Source organism: Heptranchias perlo, chromosome 2 (genome assembly GCF_035084215.1).
Source record: "Heptranchias perlo isolate sHepPer1 chromosome 2, sHepPer1.hap1, whole genome shotgun sequence".
Taxonomy (NCBI): Eukaryota; Metazoa; Chordata; class Chondrichthyes; order Hexanchiformes; family Hexanchidae; genus Heptranchias; species Heptranchias perlo.
In genome coordinates, this window is record NC_090326.1 from 118,334,182 (window position 1) to 118,356,240 (window position 22,059).

The 22,059-nt window shown below is 44.1% G+C and overlaps 1 protein-coding gene across 1 annotated transcript in view; it reads right to left on the minus strand.

The window, feature by feature from the left end:
- Positions 1-22,059, minus strand: part of LOC137342476 (glycerol-3-phosphate dehydrogenase 1-like protein) — a 67,577-nt gene that overhangs the window by 39,749 nt on the left and 5,769 nt on the right. Inside the window, exons 2-4 of the mRNA XM_068006369.1 lie at positions 4,689-4,866; positions 1,942-2,082; positions 682-820 (exon numbers count right to left, since the gene is read on the minus strand). Coding sequence (XP_067862470.1) covers positions 682-820; positions 1,942-2,082; positions 4,689-4,866 — 458 coding nt within the window. The remainder of the gene's footprint in view (positions 1-681; positions 821-1,941; positions 2,083-4,688; positions 4,867-22,059) is intronic.

A 22,059-nucleotide genomic window follows, 5' to 3' on the forward strand; every position in this document is an offset into this window, starting at 1 on the left:
CACTTTTGCCTTGCACCATTACTCCTGTCCTGCACCCTATCACAGACCTTCCCGTGTACTTGCTTAAGAACGATTAAATCTTTACTTCTTCTAGTTCTGAAAAAAGGTCATCGACATGAAACGTTAACTCTGTTTCTCTCTCCACAGATGTCACCTGACCTGCTGAGTGTTTCCAGCATTTTCTGTTTTTATTTCAGATTTCCAGCATCCAAAGTATTTTACTTTTGTTCTGTGACCTTCTAATCTGTATTGCTTGTGCTACGCAGGTTGTTTGCTTTTTACATTTAGATTCTGCTGGTTCTTCCTCAACTACCCTTTTTAATAAAAAGGTTAAGAGCTGATTACAACGTCGCCACAGTGCTAGGCATGGACAGGACATCGTTTATGTCCTACCTTCCTGATCGGGCGTAAATACTGTTGAGAGGAATAAGTCACTTACAACTAAAAATGTAAATCATGTAACTTCCAAGCAAGATCCTTAATTGGAGATTTAATACACTGCAGCACAATTCAGAGCACATCCTTAGCTGAAGGGTTAACTCATTTTAACAGTTCACAGCATAACCTTAAATGGAAGATTAATACACTGCAGCACAATTCATAGCATACAGAGATCACGGATTTTATCTTTTAAATCTTGCAACCCGAAAGTATAGCTGTTGAGAAAACAAACATATTTACCTATTGTAGTTTCACAGAACTTCTCTGCTGCAACCTCATTGGCTATATTGGCCCCCATTAGTACACTGACATCAATTTTCATTTTCTCCCTGATTATATCAGAAATAAATTTTAGCCCCTCGGGTCCTTCATCAATCCCCTGGAATCAAGTACAAGTGAAGAAAATAGAGAAATTAAGAAAAAAAAACTGAATTTACAGAGTGATTGAAAACAATTCTTGTAAACATTTTACAACAGATTTGCAGTATTTTTCAATTTGTATGCAGTCATACATTAATGACAATTGCATGATTTCAACATCATCCCAAAGTGAGTCACTATCCATTTTAAAGTCAGACATTGAATAAAAAATGAACATGGGGTTGGATTCTAATATTTATTGTGTGGTTGTGCCTATATGACATATAATGCAGAATATGAATCAATAATGTTTAGCTCAATAAATGTTTAATGTCATTCACATGCAAGATTTAAAGCTTCAATTCTTACACACTAACTTGTTGGCTGCCTTGGTAATGATCCACAGATAACTAACAGATCCACTCTCAGGACAAGGATTTTATAATAGGTAAAAACCACCCCCTTTTGCCTTGCATCATCATCCCTTTTGTCCTTTAATCACTCCTGCCCTCTACCCTATCACAGACCTTCCACTCAGCCACACAGGTAGCATGCACTTATATACCTTTAATAATTTACAGCTCCAAGGGAGCCTGATTAATACTCAATCATTTTCTAGGGTTAGTGTGATTATGCCTGCTTTTCTTTTAGAGCCATAGAAGTTTACTGCACTGAAAAAGGCCATTCAGGTTATCGTGTCTATGTCAGCTCTTTGCTTGAGCAATCCAAACATAATTTCAATGAGCCATGCTCTCCCTATAGCCTTATATCTTCTGCTTCAAATAATTATCCAATTTTCCATTAGAGCGTAAAATATTGATGCTGGCTGTCCTTGATTAAATCACACATTTCTAAATTCTCACTAATTTCATCTCAATTGGGATTCTAAGTCATCACACAACTGATATCGGAGGCATGGAGGAGAATGAGCCAGTAAGGAACTGAACAAATGACCAACAATGGAAGTCAATCAGTTGGCGTTTATAAGCACTGCAGGCTGAGTAAACCTCATCCAAGATTTTAACCCGGTAAAGATCCTACTTCTCCCTCCCAATCCAACCCCCTCCTCAAGTAAAGTAGAACAACCCATTGGTGTGGCAACCAGGTATGTCAGAGAATTATTTGTAAATATATAAGTACCTTTATAAGACTTATGCCAAGAGCTTTCTGTGACACATGATCAACTATCTCATCACACAGTTTACGGATAAATTGGTGGGGTACAACAAAAATCAACAGATCTGCACCACGTACAGCTTCCTTCACGTCTGGAATAGCAACCTATAATAAATCACAATAGATTTAGAAAGTAACCATACAGAAAACAGATGGTGCTCATTTACAGGTAGCACCATAATTGCTTTTACGTTAAACCTGTGAAGGCATGTCCATCGTAGCCTAACTGCATCGGCCCATCGGTAGCACGCATTTGCTTTCTGCTTGATGCAGATCATGGAGAGAATTAGACTCATCACTCTACTATCCAAAAGAACAGTTACAAGTCAAGGAGTTAGTAGGGAGAAAAATATTGCTCCGGAGGGGTCAACAAGCAGGCATACTTATTCTATGCCAAAACTTTGACGTCTGTCTCCTATTCACAATAGGTTCCTGTTTATAATAACATTAAAATCACAACAGAGTATCAATTTTTCTTCCCCCCCCCCCAACCCCAAGATTTGAGATCCTTGAGATACAGTTCACCTGCTGCCCTCCAGCACTCTGTCTAAGTCACCATGAGTGAGCAACTTAACAATGATAGCAACGATCAGGGATTGAGTTTGGGACCTTATAGCCTGTATGGTGTAACACTGACCTTGATCTGTGCAAAGTTAGATAATCTCAGTTTTGGCAGCGATTGAAGCACTAAAATTGGCCTCAATTCCTGAATTAGGAGGGAAAATCAGTTGAGGCTTTTGCTGCTCAGTGACTCCTCTAAAAACTGCATGTGGACGGACAACACGTGATTACAGGATTGGCCTTGACTGCAACACCCTCCATGATGAATAGCCTGCCTCTATTTATGTTCACACAAGAAGGATTTCTCAGGGGAGGTGCTGGAGCTTGAACAAGTCAATCTTCAAGACAGGAAGGGAGAAAAATTGATATTAAAAAAAAAATCTCATTTTCAAAAGCATGAGTTGGAGTTAGATAGTCTGAAGCAGGGAGTTCAGACACTGACCTTAATTAAAGTACTCAAATTTCACCAACTCGAAGGCCAAACTAACCTTTACATTATAATAGTGGCTACACTTCAAGTACTTCATTGGCTGTAAAGTGCTTTGGGACGTCCTGAGGTCATGAAAGGTGCTATATAAATGCAAGTCTTTCCTTTTAGGACACGGATTAAGTACATTATTTAACAGGGTATAATGAAGATCTTATTTCACCCATTACTTTTTACAAAGTGGTTCTAAGCTCATGATAAAAAGTTATTCACACAATTCAAACAAAAAAATTAAACTCATGATTCCTCAAAAAAAAGTTACAGAAAATGTCAAACCCAATGGCTTATAGAATAATACAATAGCTTTAATACACTGACCACACTTTAATCTCAGCTGCCCCACCATGAAGAGGAATTGAATGGAAGCAGAGATTCCCCAAAGATAAAAAAGATTTAAAAAATAGTCAGTGGAGCAATCACCTAGCCTGTTTTTGTTACATTAAAGACCTAGGAGCAGGTCACCTACCCAACCTGTTATTTGATTTTGGGGAAGCTAAGAAGAGGGGGAAAAAAAAATTAAAAACAAGATGAAAAACAAAATTTCCTAGAGAGGTGAAAGCCAGTGAACTAAAAGATATGGCAGATATTAAAGCAATCCTCCACATTTAAATACTTGTGCTATGAAAGAGTTAAGTGATGCAAGTCATTAAATAAGTAGCCTGTGAAGTATGTTGCCCCCCTCAATGTCAGATAAATTCTGCTTTGAACAGCTTACTAGAGGTTCCTCCATATAAATAAGGATAGTACAAATGGACATTTACACCTCTGCCATAAACTATGTTAAATAAATCATAGAATGGTTACAGCACAGGAGGCCATTCAGCCCATTGAGCCCGTGCCTGCTCTTACAAAGAGCAATCCAATTAGTCCCATTCCCCCGCTCTTTCCCCATAGCCCTGAAAATGTTTTCCCCTTCAAGTATTTATCCAATTCCTTTTTGAAAGCCATGATTGAATCTGCTTCCACCACCCTTTCAGGCAGCGCATTCCAGATCATAACCACTCGCTGCGTAAAAAAGTTTTCCCTCATGTCGCCTTTGGTTCTTTTGCCAATCACCTTAAATCTGTGTCCTCTGGTTCTCGATCCTTCCGCCAATGGGAACAGTTTCTCTTTATTTACTTTATCTAAACCCTTCAATGATTTTGAACACTTCCATCAAATCTCCTCTCAATCTTCTCTGCTCTAAGGAGAACAACCCCAGCTTCTCCAGTCTATCCACATAACTGAAGTCCCTCATCCCTGTTTTATTAAAAAAATGACAACTTGACACACTCTGCATTTTGAGCACCAGAAATAAAAAGAAAATATACATCCAATAGCTCACATAGAAGGAATGGCAAAAAATTCTGCCTAGATGTAATGAAAGGGAAACAGGGGACCTGATCTTTTAATTTTAAAAATCTATCAAAAATATTGTAAGTTTAATGGGTAAAGAACATTTACCTGAGGAAGGAGGAAGCCTCCGAAAGCTTGTGAATTTAAAATAAAATTGCTGGACTATAACTTGGTGTTGTAAAATTGTTTACAATTGTCAACCCCAGTCCATCACCGGCATCTCCACATAAAGAAAAAGAGTTAGCTCAACTTCAAAAGCTTAAAGGCTCAAATGAAAGACAATTGCTCCTTAATGCATCAACACCACATTTTCTGACTATTACCTTACCACATTTTCAGGCAGTTTGTATCCAGGCAGATATTTAACATTCTCATGTTCTTGGTTCAGAATTTCAGTTAGCTTCCTGCCATTAACCAGCTCTTCAAAGACCCACATATTGACTGTTGTAGCGAATTTCTGATTCTTCTGTACATTCTTTCCAATGATTTTCGCAATTGCAGAGCCCCTGAGGAAACATTTAAAGTGTGTGAAGGGAAACATGCATAACCCATTTTTCAGCTTAATGGGGCAGTACACAAGTTTATTTATCCCTTCAGTGCAATTCATTAGAGATATTTGAACAATGCACAGATTATGCAAAAGTAACTGAAAAATTAATCCAAAAACAAAGTTGCAATGAGAGGTTATGTGAGCACAGTAATGTATATAAATTGAGTGATCTATACTCTAGATTTTAATTAATCCTTTTTCTTTGTGATTCCCAAAAGTTCTCCTCCCCCCACCCCCTCAGCCAATAAGACCAGAAAGGTTCCAGTTTACTGTGATACTGATAGGCTAAGCTGGCAGTGAGGAGCTACAATTGGCTTCAGTGCGTGAAACTGCTGGGGGCGCGGGGGTAGCAGGGGGGGGGAAGAAAAGAGAAAAAGAGAGAACTGGCTCAGGTTCTCACGCCTGACCGCTATTAAGCGTGTGGACACTGGACGAGAAGGAGCTTGACTGCGTGGATCCTCACAGTCAAATGGTCTGGCGATACTCACTGTCCAGTCTCGCACGACGAATGGCCACTTGGGCAAGGTACTGAAGAGCTGCTGCCACATGTAGAACTGTACTGCAGAATGATTCATTGCCTTCAAGAGAAATGGGGTAAGGGGAGAAAACCAAAAGGAAAAGTGGAGGAGGGGGGAGAAAGAAAGTCATGGAACAGTTAAGCTCACAGAACTTTTAAATTAAATCTAGTAGGAACATAGTAACCAATGTTTATTCCCTATATTTCCATAGTACACACACAGCAAATAGCCCTCTCTTTTCATTATCAATCATCTTCACTTGTAAATGCACTTTTGAGGCTGAGGGATGGAAGATATGTGTATAAAAGAGAGGATATTAAACATGGCGTCTTGCAACAGTTATAGAATGGAATACTTCTTATAAAGGCCAACTCCCCTAACTATGTGCATGCTATTTTTTACCATGTGCTGGCTGCTCATATGTCACTATATTTAATGTCAACTGTAAAACTCTCAGCATCCAAAATCAGAAGTTGCCTCAGACACATTTCTCAAACAGACTAAAGTGCACTGCAGCTTACCTGTCCCCTTCACAACAAACCTGAATCCTTATCTTAACTGTGCTGCTTTGAGACGAGGATCTTTCCTTCTTGGAAGGTATCAATAACATGCATGCCAGCTTTTCACAAAAAGAAAATAAAAATCTGCTTTTTTTTTATATACACTGGGACTGAAGGTTGTCCTAATGAACCAATCAGATCAGTTGGAAGGCACAACCAGAGGCCAAAAGGATCAGAGGGAAGAACTAAAGACTATTAGAACCAATTATTTTCTCCCACAATTCAGTGTGCATAAACTTTGAGCATAAAAAGGTTGAAGATGGTTTCAAGGAGTTGCAGTTACAAGAGGTTTTATTTAATGTTGTTCCCCAAAGAAGTTGTATATTGTGTGGAACATAACCATCAGCATAGACTTGTTGGGCCGAAAAGCCCATTTCTGTGCTGCAAAATTCTATGCAATCCTACATAACAAATAGGCTGCTTAAATGTAGATTTATAAACTTTTTACTGTACTCAAAAAGGAACTTTCTGGAGCTATCCCAACTGTGAAGATTCATTTTCTGCAAGCATTAGTTGCAGCCCCTTTTGAGATAAGGCGGATGTTCCCTAGCATAAAATCATTAACTGCTTTATTAAGCAATTTTGTCACAGCATTAGTGGAATTGAAAATTAAGAGTGCAACAGAAATGGTGGCTCATTTGTGAGCAACAACAACAACTTGCATTTATATAGCGCCTTTAACGTAGTAAATCGTCCCAAGGCACTTCACAGCAGCAATTATCAAACAAAATTTGACAACGAACCACATAAGGAGAAATTAGGACAGGTGACCAAAAGCTTGGTCAAAGAGGTAGGTTTTAAGGAGCATCTTACAGGTAGAGAGGCAGAGAGATTTAGGAAGGGAATTCCACAGCTTAGGGTCCAGGCAGCTGAAGGCATGGCCGCCAATGGTGGAGCGATTAAAATCAGAGATGCACATGAGGCAAGAATCGGAGGAGCGCAGAGATCTCAGAGGGTTGTAGGGCTGGAGGAGGTAACAGAGATAGGGTGGGGCGAGGCCATGGAGGGATTTGAACACAAGGATGAGAATTTTAAAAATCGAGGCGTTCCCAGACCGGGAGCCAATGTAGGTCAGCGAGTACAGGGGTGATGGGTGAATGGGACTTGGTGCGAGTTAGGATATGGGCAGCAGAGTTTTGGATGAGCTCAAGTTTATGGAGGATGGGAGGCCAGCCAGGAGAGCACTGGAATAGTCAAGTCTCGAGGTAACTATGACATGAGGAAGGTTTCAGCAGCAGATGAGGAGACGGGCAACATTATGGAGGTGGGAGTAGGCAGTCTTGGTGATGGGGCGGATATGTGGTCGGAAGCTCATCTCAGGGTCAAATAAGACGCTGAGGTTGCGAACAGTCTGGTTTAGTCTCAGACAGTGGCCAGGGAGAGGGATGGAGTCTGTGGTTAGGGACCGGAGTTTGTGAAGACAATGGCTTCGGTCTTTCCAATATTTAGTTGGAGGAAATTTTTGCTCATCCAGTACTGGATGTCGGACAAGCAGTGTGACAAAAGGGAAACAATGGAGGGGTCGAGGGAGCTGGGTATCATCTGCATACATGTGGAATCTGACGTTGTGTTTTCGGATGATGTCGCCGAGGGACAGCATGTAGAAGAGAAATAGGTGGAATGTTACCTTTGGGACTCCAAAGGTAACAGTGTGGGAGTGGGAAGAGAAGTTGTTGCAGGTGATTCTCTGGCTACAACTGGATAGATAAGAATGGAACCAGGCGAGCACAGTCCCACCCAGCTGGACGACGGAGGAGAGATGTTGGAGGAGGATGGTGTGGTCAACCATGTCAAAGGTTGCAGACAGATTGAGAAGGATGAGGAGGGATAGTTTACCATCGTCACAGACACATAGGATGTCATTTGTGACTTTGATTAGGGCCATTTCAGTACTGTGGCAGGGGTGGAAACCTGATTGGACGGATTCAAACATGGAGTTGCGGGAAAGATGGGCCTGGATTTGGGCGGCGACAACACGTTTGAGAGGAAAGGGAGGTTAGAGATGGGACGGTAGTTGCAAGGACAGAGTCACAGGGCCCGGTTATATGTTCTGTAACTTAGCAGTTTTCAGTTATTTATGCACAAGTAACCTTTTGTTACTGTGCAATAACTGTGGACTGGGCCCACACTGCTCATTATGGAGCAGTCAACAGCCATTAGGAAACTTGAGCAGTAACACCAATAAGATTAAAATAGGTCGTAAATGCCAGACTAGGGTCAGGTCAGGTCAAGCTGAGAGCATAAACTTCAGCTCCCCTAACCAGCTCCTACAAACTACCGGAAATAGTGGATGCATTGGTGATCATCTTTCAAAATTCTATAGATTCTGGAACAGTTCCTACAGATTGGAGGGTGGCAAATGTAACCCCACTATTTAAAAAAGGAGGGAGAGAAAAAACAGGGAATTACAGAACAGTTAGCCTAACATCAGTAGTGGGGAAAATGCTGGAGTCTATTATAAAGGATGTGATAACAGAACACTTGGAGGGCATTAATGGGATTGGACAAAGTCAGCATGGGTTTATGAAAGGGAAATTATGCTTAACAAATCTACTGAAGTTTTTTGAGGATGTAACTAGTAGAATAGATAGGGGAGAACCAGTGGATGTGGTGTATTTGGATTTTCAGAAGGCTTTTGATAAGGTCCCACACAAGAGGTTAGTGTGCAAAATTAAAGCACATGGAATTGGAATATACTGGCATGAATTGAGAATTGGTTGACAGACAGGAAACAGAGAGTATGAATAAATGGGCCTTTTTCCGGGTGGCAGGCAGTGACTAGTGGGGTACCGCAGGGATCAGTGCTTGGGCCCCAGCTATTCACAATATATATCAATGATTTGGATGAGGGAACTGAATGTAACATTTCCAAGTTTGCAGACAACAAAAGCTGGGGTGGAATGTAAGCTGTGAGGAGGATGCAAAGAGGCTCCAATGTGATTTAGACAAGTTGGGTGAGTGGGCAAGAACATGGCAGATGCAGTATAACGTGGATAAATGTGAGGTTATCCACTTTGGTTGTAAAAAAAGAAAGGCAGATTATTATCTGAATGGTGATAGATTGGGAAAAGGGGAGGTGCAATGAGACCTAGGTGTCCTTGTACACCAGTCACTGAAAGCGAGCATTTAGGTGCAGTAAGCAGTTAGGAAGGCAAATGGTACGTTGGCCTTCATTGCAAGAGGATTTGAGTGCAGGAGCAGGGATGTCTTACTGCAGTTATACAGGGCCTTGGTGAGACCACATCTGGAGTATTGTGTGCAGTTTTGGTCCCCTTATCTGAGGAAGGATGTCCTTGCCATGGAGGGAGTGCAACGAAGGTTTACCAGACCGATTCCTGGGATGGCAGGACTGACTTTTGAGGAGAGATTGGGTCGACTAGGTCTATATTCACTTGAGTTTAGAAGAATGAGAGGTGATCTCATTGAAACATAAAATTCTAACAGGAATAGACAGACTAGATGCAGGGAGGAGGTTCCCGATGGTTGGGGAGTCCAGAACCAGGGGTCACAGTCTCAGGATACGGGGTATGCCATTTAGAACTGAGATGAGGAGAAATTTCTTCACTCAGAGGGTGATGAACCTGTGGAATTCTCTCTACCACAGAAGGCAGTGGAGGCCAAGTCATTAGATGTATTCAAGAAGGAGATAGATATATTTCTTAATGCTAAAGGGATCAAGGGATATGGGGAAAAAGCAGGAACAGGGTTAGATGATCAGCCATGACCATTTTGAATGGTGCAGTAGGCTCAAATGGCCCAATGGCCTCCTCTTGCTCCTATTTTCTATGTTTACTTATGTAATTTACTTTTATATGAAAAAAATTACAGTAATTACTGATTCTGCATGCAGCATTTCTATTTGTGATACAAAAAAACCCTTTTCACAGAAACATGTGCTAGAAATTATTGTTGGCGATAACATAGAAACACTTAACACATTAATTTATATAAGACATGTTCTTAATCCCTTGCTAAGAGCATTCTGGGATCTCACAAAAGTAACTCAGTCGGCCCTCAGTGATTTTGCCTGCCTCCTTCCCCATTAGGCTGAAGCGTTTGCAACCATCTTCGACCAGAGTGCCAAGTGGATGATCCATCTCGGCCTTCACCTGATATCCCCACCATCCCAAAAGGCAGTCTTAAGCCAAGTCGATTCACTCCACGATATCAAGGAATGGCTGAGTGCACTGGATACAACAAAGGCTATGGGCCCCAACAACAACCCGGTTGTAGTGCCGAAGGCTTGTGCTCCAGAACTATCCGCACCTCTAGCCAAACTGTTCCAGTACAGCTACAACACTGGCACCTACCCAACAATGTGGAAAATTGCCCAGGTATGTCCTGTCCAAAAAAAGCAGGACAAATACAACCCGGCCAATTACCGCCCCATCAGTCTACTCTCAATCATCAGCAAAGCGATGGAAGGTGTCGTCGACAGTGCTATCAAGCAGCACTTACTCACCAATAACCTGCTCACCGATGCTCAGTTTGGGTTCTGTCAGGACCACTCAGCTCCAGACCTCATTACAGCCTTGATCCAAACATGGACAAAAAGAGCTGAATTCCAGAGGTGAGGTGAGAGTGACTGCCCTTGACATCAAGGCAGCATTTGACTGAGTGTGGCACAAGGAGCCCTAGTAAAATTGATGTCAATTGGAATCAGGGGGAAAACTCTCCAGTGGCTGGAGTCATACCTAGTACAAAGGAAGATGGTAGTGGTTGTTGGAGGCCAATCATCTCAGCCCCAGGACATTGCTGCAGAAGTTCCTCAGGGCAGTGTCCTGGGCCGAACCATCTTCAGCTGCTTCATCAATGACCTTCCCTCCATCATAAAGTCAGAAATGGGGATGTTTGCTGATGATTGCACAGTGTGCAGTTCCATTCGCAACCTCTCAGATAACGAAGCAGTCCGTGCCCACATGCAGCAAGACCTGGACAACATCCAGGCTTGGGCTGATAAGTGGCAAGTAACATTCGTGCCAGGCAATGACCATCTCCAACAAGAGAGCGTCTAACCACCTCCCCTTGACATTCAATGGCATTACCATCGCCGAATCCCCCACCATCAACATCCTGGGGGTCACCATTGACCAGAAACTTAACTGGACCAGCCACATAAATACTGTGGCTGCAAGAGCAGGTCAGAGGCTGGGTATTCTGCGGCAAGTGGCTCACCTCCTGACTCCCGAAAGCCTTTCCATCATCTACAAGACACAAGTCAGGAGTGTGATGGAATACTCTCCACTTGCCTGGATGAGTGCAGCTCCAACAACACTCAAGAAGCTCGACACCATCCAGGACAAAGCAGCCCGCTTGATTGGCACTCCATCCACCACCATAAACATTCACTCCCTTCACCACCGGTGCACCGCGGCTGCAGTGTGCACCATCCACAGGATGCACTGCAGCAACTCGCCAAGGCTTCTTCGACAGCACCTCCCAAACCCGTGACCTCTACCACCTAGAAAGAAAAGGGCAGCAGGCACATGGGAACACCACCACCTGCACATTCCCCTCCAAGTCACACACCATCTCGACTTGGAAATATATCGCCGTTCCTTCATCGTCGCTGGGTCAAAATCCTGGAACTCCCTAACAGCACAGTGGGAGAACCTTCACCACACGGACTGCGGCGGTTCAAGAAGGCGGCTCACCACCACCTTCTCAAGGGCAATTAGCGATGTGCAATAAATGCTGGCCTTGCCACGACGCCCACATCCCATGAACTAATTTTAAAAACCTGGCCTTTGTTTCTATTTTCCTACAAGTACATGGCTTAAATTAGGGTATTGTATGCTGTGTCCAAGAAGTCAGAAATGTTTAAAAGAATTGGGAGGTTGTGGGATGATTTAGTAGAAAAATTAAAATACTGAATTATAAATATAAAAAGTGAAAAATATGTAAATAGGGAATATTCACACTAGTTACACTGTGGCACTCAGATACTAAAGTCTGACCAACAATAAGAAATCAGGTGTGAGAATAAGGGCCGGTCGACACTTATTTTTGTATCCGTTGACTGCAAACATGTAGCGAAACAGGAGAAAAGCCAAACAAATAAAAGCTATTTAAGCTCATCAAACCACATCTCTTTAGCACTAATCCTCTTATCACAGAACTCCCAGCTTAGAATAATCAATGTAATAGCTAGGATAATTGAACAATGGGAGGTCTTCAAGGGGAGATGGTTCTGGTACAGAGTAGGCACATTCCCATGTGGGGGAAAGGAAGGGCATCCAAAGCTAAAGCTCACTTGGATGACTAAAGATATAGAGATTAAAATGAAACAGAAAAAAGGGGGCTTATGACAAATGTAAAATTCATAATACATTAGAGAACCAGGCTGAATACAGAAAGTACAAAGGAGATCTAAAAAGGGAATAAGAGGGGCAAAGAGAGAGTAAGAAAATAGATTTGCGACTAACATAAAAGGGAACCCAAGAGTCTTTCTTTTCAATTCATTCATGGGATGTGGGCGTCGCTGGCGAGGCCGGCATTTATTGCCCATCCCTAATTGCCCTTGAGAAGGTGGTGATGAGCCGCCTTCTTGAACCGCTGCAGTCCGTATGGTGAAGGTTCTCCCACAGTGCTGTTAGGAAGGGAGTTCCAGGATTTTGACCCAGCGACGATGAAAGAACGACGATATATTTCCAAACCGGGATGGTGTGTGACTTGGAGGGGAGCGTGCAGGTGGTGTTGTTCCCATGTGCCTGCTGCCCTTGTCCTTCTAGGTGGTAGAGGTCGTGGGTTTGGGAAGTGCTGTCAAAGAAGCATATAAATAGTAAAAGGGTTGTCAAAGGAAGAGTGAGGCCAATTAGGGACAAAAAAGATCTTTTTGTGGAGGCAGAGGGCATGGCTGAGGTACTAAATGAATACTTCACATAGGTCTTCACTAGAGAAGAGGATGCTGCCAATGTAGCAGTAAAGGAGGAGGTAGAAACAATATTGGATGGGATAAAAATAGATAAAGAGGAGGTGCTGAAAAGGTTAGCAGTACTCAAAGTAGAAAAGTCATCCAGTCCAGATGTGATGCAGCCTCGGTTACTGAGGGAAGTAAGGGTAGAAATTGCAGAGGCTCTCCCCACAATCTTCCAATGCTCCTTAGATATGGGGGTGGTGCCAGAGGACTGGAGGATTGCAAATGTTACAACCCTGTTCAAAAAAAGGGAGGGGGATAAACCCGGCAATTACAGGCCAGACAGCCTAACGCCAGTGGTGGGGAAACTGAGACACAATAATCTGGGACAAAAATTAACTGACATTTAGAAATGTATGGACTGAGAAATGACTATCAGTATGGTTTTGTTAAAGGAAAATCGTGTTTAACTAACTTGATTGAGTTCATTGATGAAGTAACGGAGATGGTTGATGAGGGTAATGCGGTTGATGTTGTGTACATGGACTTTCAAAAGGCATTTGATAAAGTACCACATAATAGACTGGTTATTAAAGCCCATGGGATTAAAGGGACAGTGGCAGCGTGGATACAAAATTGGCTAAGGGACAGAAAGCAAAGAGTAGTGGTGAACAATTGTTTTTCAGACTGGAGGGAAGTATACAGTGATGATCCCCAGGGGTCGGAATTAGGACCAGTGATCTTTTTGATATATATTAATGACTCAGACTTGGGTATAGAGGGTATAATTTCAAAGTTTGCAGATTGCACAAAACTCAGAAATGTAGTAAATAATGTGGAGGATAATAACAGACTTCAGGAGGACATAGACTGGTGAAATGGGCAGACACATGGCAGATGTGTGAAGTGATACATTTTGGTAGAAAGAATGAGGAGAGGCAATATAAACTAAATGGTACAATTTTAAAGGGGGTGCAGGAACAGAGAGTCCTAGAGGTGTACGTACATAAATCTTTGAAGGTGGCAGGACAAGTTGAGAAGGCTGTTAATAAAGCATATGGGATCCTGGGCTTCATTAATAGATGCAAAGAGTACAAATGCAAGGAAGTTATGCTAAAGCTTTATAAAACACTGGTTAGGCCTCAGCTGGAGTATTGTGTTCAATTCTGGGCACCACACTTTAGAAAGGATCTCAAGGCCTTAGAGAGGGTGCAGAAGAGATTTACTAGAATGGTAGCAAGGATGACGAACTTCAGTTATGTGGAGAGACTGGAGAAGCTGGGTCGTTCTCCTTAGAGCAGAGAAGGTTAGGAGGAGATTTGATAGAAGTGTTCAAAATCATGAATGGTTTTGATAGAGTAAATAAGGAGAAACTGTTTCCACTGATAGAAGAGTCGGTAACCAGAGGCTACAGATTGAAATTGATTGGCAAAAGAATCAGAGGCTTCAGGAGAAAACTTTTTTAAAAAACGCAGAGAGTTGTAATAATCTGGAATGCACTGCCTGAAAGCGTGGTGGAAGCAGATTTAATAATAATTTTCAAAAGGGAATCGGATAAAGACTTGAAGGAAAAAAATTTGCAGGGCTATGGGGAAAGAGCAGGGGAGCGGGACTAATTGGATAGCTCTTTCAAAGAGCTGGCACAGACACGATGAGCTAAATGGCCTCCATCTGTGCTGTATCATACTATGAAACCCATAAAAATAATTCTGCAAATCCATTAAAAACTCATTAAAAAAAGATAAATAAAGAACTGCAAATGTTAGAAATCTGAAATAAAAACCAAATATGCTGGAAATAAAACAGCAGGTCCATCTGCATCTGCAAAGGGAAAAGACAGGTTTTACTTTCACCAGTATCGGATAAGACCATAGAGACCTTAAGAGATAGGAGCAGGAGTAGGCCATTCGGTCCCTTGAGCCTGCGCCACCATTTAATGAGATCATGGCTGATCTGATTTTTACTTCAACTCCACTTTCCCGCCCTTTCCCCATATCCTTTGACTCCCTTGTTGGTCAAAAATTTGTCTAACTCAGCCTTGAATGCATTCAATGACTCAGCCTCCACAGCTTTTTGGGGTAAAGAATTCCAAAGATTCACGACCCTCTGGGAGAAGAAATTCCCCCTCATTTTTGTCTTAAACGGGCAACCTCTTATTCTGAGACTATGTCCCCTAGTCTTAGATTCCCCCATGAGGGAGTAACATCCTCTCAGCATCTACCCTATCGAGTCCCCTCAGAATCTTGTATGTTTCAATAAGATCTCCTCTCATTCTTCTTAACTCCAAATGAGTAGAGACCCAACCTGTTCAATCTTTCCTCATAAAACAACCCTTCCATACCCGGAATCAACCTAGTGAACCTTCTCTGAACTGCCTCCAATGCAAGTATGTCCTTCCTTAAATAAGGGCACTGGAACTGTACGCAGTACTCCAGGTATGGTCTCACCAGCACCCTGTACAGTTGTAGCATGACTTCCCTGCTTTTATACTCCATCCCCCTAGAAATAAAGGCCAATATTTTTTTTAAATTCTGTCACGTATACCAGTCATGACAATCCTTTGCACAATACAGTACTGGTCACATATTGCATTTTTCTTTTGAAAATCTGTGGCTTGGACTAAGTGGCTACAAGCAAAAGCCAGATTTGGGGGAGAAAGTGTAACTAAATGTCTTAAAAGAGCACTTCTCCTTAGCTGGGGTTGTGATAGTAGAATCGTTATTATACGATTAGCAATTTGCTACATTAAGTTACATATTTTACACCCCATAAAAAATTAAAAGCAAACAGAATGCCAGAACTGCAGTTGGGTAACTCCACCCACTTGCCATGTGACTCCCTTTTCACAGGCAGCGCTCTCTGAAGTGAACACTGGAACATATGCTTTTGGCTCACAGCTGCTTCTGTCACTCAATCAAAAGCAAAATACTGCAGATGCTGGAAATCTGAAATTAAAACAGAAAATACCAAACAGACCTCTGAACCTGCGGCGGCTGAATGCCAACTCTCCGACACCTCCTCCTACCTCCCCCTGGACCACGACCTCACCGCCGAATATCAAACTATAGTTTCCCAGACCGTCACTGATCTCATCTCCTCTGGAGATCTCCCTCCCCCTCCTCCTACCTCATTGTCCTCCAGCCCTGCACAGCCCACTTCTACCTCTTTCCCAAGACCCACAAACAGCACTGCCCCGGTAGACCCCTGGTTTCAGCCTGTTCATGCCCCACAGAACTTATTTCTTCCTATCTCGACTATTTTTTCTCCCCTTTTCCAGTCTCTTCCGGCGCCCTCCACCACTTTAACAGTTTCCAGTTCCTTGGCCCTAACCATCTCCTTTTCACCATGGACATCCAGTCCCTCCAAGCCTCCATTCCCCACCCCCTCCTCCGCCTGGCTGAACTTGTTCTTACGTTGAATACCTTCTCCTTTAACTCCACTCTCTTCCTCCAAATAAAATGGGCTATGGGAACCTATAGGGGTCCTAGCTTTGCTTGTTAGCTATGCCTACCCTTTTGTGGGATGCGTGGAACATTCTTTGTTCCAGTCCTACTCAGGTCTCCCATCTCCCCTCCCTCACATTGATAACTGTATCAATGCCATTTCCTGCTCTCGCCCTGAAATGGAAAATTTCATCAACTTTGCTCCCAATTGCCACCCTTCCCTTGCCTTCACATGCTCCATCTCCAACTCTTCCCTTCCTCGACTTCTCTATCTCCATTTCTGGGGTTAGGCTGTCAACCAATATCTACTATAAGCCCACCGACTCCCACAGCTACCTCGATTACACTTCCTCCCGCCCCACTTCCTGTAAGGACTCTATTCCTTTCTCCCAGTTTCTCTATCTCCGCTGCATCCGTTCTGATGATACCACCTTCCACACCAGTGCTTCCGATATATGTCTTCCTTTTTCCTGAACCGAGGATTCCCCTCCACTGTGGTTGACAGGGCCCTCAACCACGTCTTTCCCATTTCCTGCACTTCTGCCCTCCCCCTTTTTCCTCCCTCCCAGAACCATGATAGGGTCCTCCTTGTCCGCATCTTCCACCCCACCAGCCTCCACATTCAATGTATCATCCTCTACAATGGGGAAACAGAAACGCAGATTGGATGATCACTTTGCTGAACACTTCCGCTCAGTCCACAAGTGTGACCCTGCCCTGCTGGTCGCTTGCTATTTTAATTCCCCGTCCCACTCCCACTCTGACCTCGGCCTCTTACACTATTCCAATGAAGCTCGAGGAACAGCACTTCATCTTTCGATTAGGCACTTTACAACCTTCTGTTGATGTCCAAATGGACCTGGGTGTCCTTGTACATGAGTCACTGAAAGCTAACATGCAGGAGCGGCAAGCTATTAGGAAGGCAAATGGTATGTTAGCCTTTATTACAAGAGGATTTGAGTACAGGAGCAAAGCTGTCTTACTGCAATTATATAGAGCGTTGGTGAGACTGCACCTGGAGTATTGCATACAATTTTGGTCTCCTTACGTAAGAAAGGATATACTTGCCATACAGAGAGTGAAATGAAGGTTCACCAGATTGATTCCTGGGATGGCGGGATTGTCGTACAAGGAGAGATTGAGTAGACTAGGCCTGTGTTTTCTGGAGTTTAGAACAATGAGAGATAATCTCATTGAAACATACAAAATTCTTACAGGGCTCGACAGGGTAGATGCAGGGAGGATGTTTCCCCTGGCTGGGGAGTCTAGAACCAGGGGTCACAGTCTCAGAATAAGGGGTAGGCCATTTAGAACTGAAATGAGGAGGGTGGTAAATCTTTGGAATTCTCTACCCAGAGGGCTGTGGAGGCTCAGTCATCGAGTACATTCAAAACAGAGATCGATAGATTTCTAGATAGTAAAGGCATCAAGAGATATGGGGATAGTGCAGGAAAATGGTGTTGAATTAGAAGATCAGCCATGATCTTGTTGAATGGCAGAGCCGGCTTGAGGGACTGGATGGCCTACTCCTATTTCTTATGTTCTTATGTTCTGGGCTCAACATTAATTTCAATAACTTCAGATTATAACCACTGCTCCCATTTTTTCAGACAGCAGGTGCTGGTAATGGTTCTGATGTTACCATTTACAGCTCCTCTTGACCCATCTTTTGTTTCTTTACTTGTCCCATTACCACTCCCTTTGCCTTGCACCATCATCCCTTCTGTCATTTAATCACTCCTGCCCTCCACCCTATCAGAGTTCTTCCCTATTTGGTGGAGAGTTAAGGTTTTATAAGCTGTCAGACCTGGTTTATCCAAATTGATATTTTGCACTTTGAGAAAATTCATTGCAACATGACTGAAATAGGTGAAAACTTTATTAAATTCTCAGTTCTCAAATCCATCACAATTTGTTTAGGGTAAGTACTTAAAAGCGATAAAACCAGTATTTCAGTATTGGGTCTCCCAGTGTGCTTAAAGCAGGGGTAACTAAGCTTGTATTGTTGACAGTCACAGTAATCAGCTGGTGTTACCTTCAAAAAATTGCACTTTGCTCACTACACCAGGGAGATATAGGGGCCGATTTTCGGATGGCCGAGCGGGTGCGTTGGAGCTCCAAAAATGGCAGAATCCCAGAGCGGGTTCGGGGTTCGGAGCCCGGCTCCAACCCGCTGACTTTCGTGTTCCCCAGTGACGCATTCGGGTGCGTGCGAAGCTCCCGAATGCGGGACTCCCACCGGCAATTAAAGCCGGCGGGATGCTGCTTTACATAGCTAGTTACATACTTGAGGTACTTGACAAACCTCATTGAGTGGCGATTTTGGCAGGGGTGCAATTTTCAACAGATATGTTTCAGCCAGCAGCCAGTGGGAGATGCAAAGGATCATTTGACAGGTGGGGGGGAAAACGTCATTTATTGCAGCAGGGCACTCTGTCACTTCAGACAAAGTTTTGACTGCAACACCTTTGTCTTTCCACTCAAAATGCTTAATTTATACCCTAAACTCTGCTGTGCAAACACATTTACCTACTTTGCGGACCCCTCAAACTCACACCGTCAGGATGGGGGTGGGGGCGCTATAGCTGCATTCATCACTTCATCCGAGGACGAGCAACATCACCAGCCTCGCCAGGCACGCCGTCCACCTCTGCCACGTGGAGCTCCACAACACAATGCTGCGCCACAGGCACCTGCACAAAATAGTCGTGCAACTACACATACACCCACTGTAGGGTGACCCAATAGGTGGCATCAAGTGTGGGTGTTTATGGTGAACCTCATGAAAGGGACTTATTACACAAGCCAGTCAAGAATGGCCAAGACATGGCAGTAGTGGTGACAATAATAATATTTAATGTGCGATTAACAAAAAGCAAATATAAATAAGAAACATGACAAACCGTCAAACACCCATATGCATCCCCTTTGTGCTCACAAAACCTTCGCCTTTCGCTTACGACTACTCCTACGTGGTGCATCCCCTGTGGCTGCAGCAGAGGTCATGGCAGATTGCTCATTCGTGCCCTGACTGATTAGATGCTTTGGGCCTACGCCCTCTGGGTTTCGGTGCCCGTGAGGGCCCCTCCAAAGACTGCTCCACCTACACCTGTGCAGGGGCAGACTCAGCCACCACTTCCACGTCCCCTTTCGCCATCATCCCTCTCCTGGGCCAGGCCCACACCACTCCTACCCTGCTTTGGAGGACATGTGTGAAGCCTCGTAAGGCCAGTGCCAGAGTATCTGCCTGCCTGTTTAAGGCGGCAGAAAGTTGCTCACTCTGAGTCCGTAGGGCCGTTGTCCTGTTGTCAGGGCCTCAATGGACTCATTGGTGAGTCGTGCTTGAAGCTCCATGGAGGCTAGCCTTCCCTCCATCGCAGACATTCCCGCACTTACCCGCGACACTATCTCAGAGATGCCCTCACGTCCCTGTGACAGTATCTGAGATTCCCTCCTGTACCTGTGCCACCATTCCACTCATGCAGGAGTTGGTCTCCTCCATCCTCTGCGCGATTGTGGAGAGCGCGCGTGGCACTTATTCCAGCACCTCGCAAATGCGCTGCTGCCCCTCGATCATTCTCCTTTTAAAGGATGGCCCCCCAGGGTTCAGCATGTGTCCAGCTGAGCAGAGCCTGGAGAGGAGTGCTCCCACCGACGCAGACTCTCCACAACTGCCCCTGCCACCAGTGTCTGCTCGTGCTCACGTGTGTGGTGACTCACCATGTGCCACCCCAACTAACTGAGGATGGGGACCCACCGAGGTGTGTGTATCTGCACTGGTGGATGGCTCGCTCAGATGTGACGGTGTCCCCTCAGAGGCCGGCTAGTCCTCTGAGGAATCACCCTCCGCTGTCACGGCGGTCGCTGAAGGCCCTGTAAGAGGACAGAAGGCAATATTAAGCATGATGACAGATGTTGAGGCGCTGAGGATGGCAAGGCATGTTAACATCATTTGCTATTGTGAGTGCTGAATGTTAAAGTTCTGTCACCAGCCGTTTGTCGGGTGGCAGCCTTGGCGTCCCCGATGGACAGGCACTCGAGGTTGCGGCTTAGTTCAAGAGCCTCCTGCTCCGAGTCTGTGAGGACGACCAGATGTTGCGGCCCCCCTCCAGTCTTCGCCCTCTCCCGTGCATTCTGGGCTCTCTTCTCCTATAAGGGGAGAAAGTAGAGAGGCGTGTGTGAGGGATGGTGACGTGGCCAACCGCTGAATGCATTGGTTTGGGTGAGGCTGACCATGAAAGAGATGCATCAGAGGGTGAGATATGAGACAGAGCCATGACATTGTATGAGGATTGGGTTGAGTGGTAGTGGTGGGGTGAGTACTGGGGATGTGAGGAAGTGCAAATAAGTTGAGGATGAGGTTTGAGTGGGTGTGAGGAGTGATGCGATAGAGTAGTGTTGGCAGTGCAGAAGGAGTTGCGGGGTGGGGGCGGGGGCGGGGGCGGTGATGTGGAAGACGCAGTGTAGGAGAATGAGTAAGTGTACTTACTTTGGCTGACCTAGTTAGGTCATTGAAGTGTTTCCTGCACTGTATCCATGTGTGGCAGACGTTGCTGCTGCTGGTAACCTCCTCTGCCACCTCGAGCCAGGCCTTCTTGGTAGCAGAGACAGGTCACTTCCTCCCGTCCACCGGGTAGAAAATATCCTTCCTCCTTACCCTATCCAGTAGGACCTGGAGTGAAGCATCGGTAAATCTGGGAGCGGCCTTTCCCCTGGTCTGCTCCGTTCTATAAATTTGGGTTCTTTGCTGCAGGAGCATCATTGAAGGACTGCCCCTTTAAATAGGGCTCCTCCAGCTGACAGCCCGATGCGGGTGCGCAGTCCGCCTGCTGAGTAGGTTGATGGCGGTAAAACCGGAAGCCACGGTAAGTGGCTTCAATTTACCTGCAATCGTGTAGGGAACGGATCGATTTCACTGGGCGGGTTACCCACGCGCCCGCCACCCCCACCCACCGCTGCCATCCCGCCTCCCTGGTAATATCGGGGCCATAATGTTGTAAATAACCCATCTGGTTGTCTCCTGATTTCTTTTGACTTTGTGTTGAGCACTGGAACAGAATTCACTGAACTGGTTTAAAGCGCCAGTGAACATAGTATAGGTTGTTCAATTTAACACTAGTTACTGTGTTTATCATGTAGATGATTTGACAACATTATGCTGTTTGTTTATTCCATGAATATTTCACATGGTAAATTACATTGCACCATTACTTTCACAATTGAATATTCATTACATAGAAATTACAATATGAAACAGGTGGTTCGGCCTAACCAGGCTGTGTTGGTGTTTATCCTCTTCTTTAGCGATGTTGCCAACACTTGTGATTTCATTGATTTACTGATCATGAATAATTATTCCATCTCAATGAATAACACAAAAGCAATATTTGGGAAAAAAGTCAACAAATTATTAAAATTGCAAGTGGTGGAAAAACTGTATTAGAAACAGCTAGGAATAAAACTGCTTTTATATCGCCATTTAATTTAATTCAAATTCTGAGAGCCCACAGGGCACCTGTGAGCAACTCCCAATCTTCATACTGTACTGCTAAATCTGTCCTTGCTCCAATGGTAGACTCATAGACCTATCATGGGTCTATGAATCTGCCACTGGCATAAGGAAACAGATTTTAGCAACATAGACATAAGGAACTGACTCACTAACAGTAGTTGTAGTGGAGGGATCAAAGAGAGAATCTATTCAGTTAGAATTAAGGAGCAATAGAGGAGCTATTACGCTATTGAGTGTGTACTATAGGCCACCAAATAACG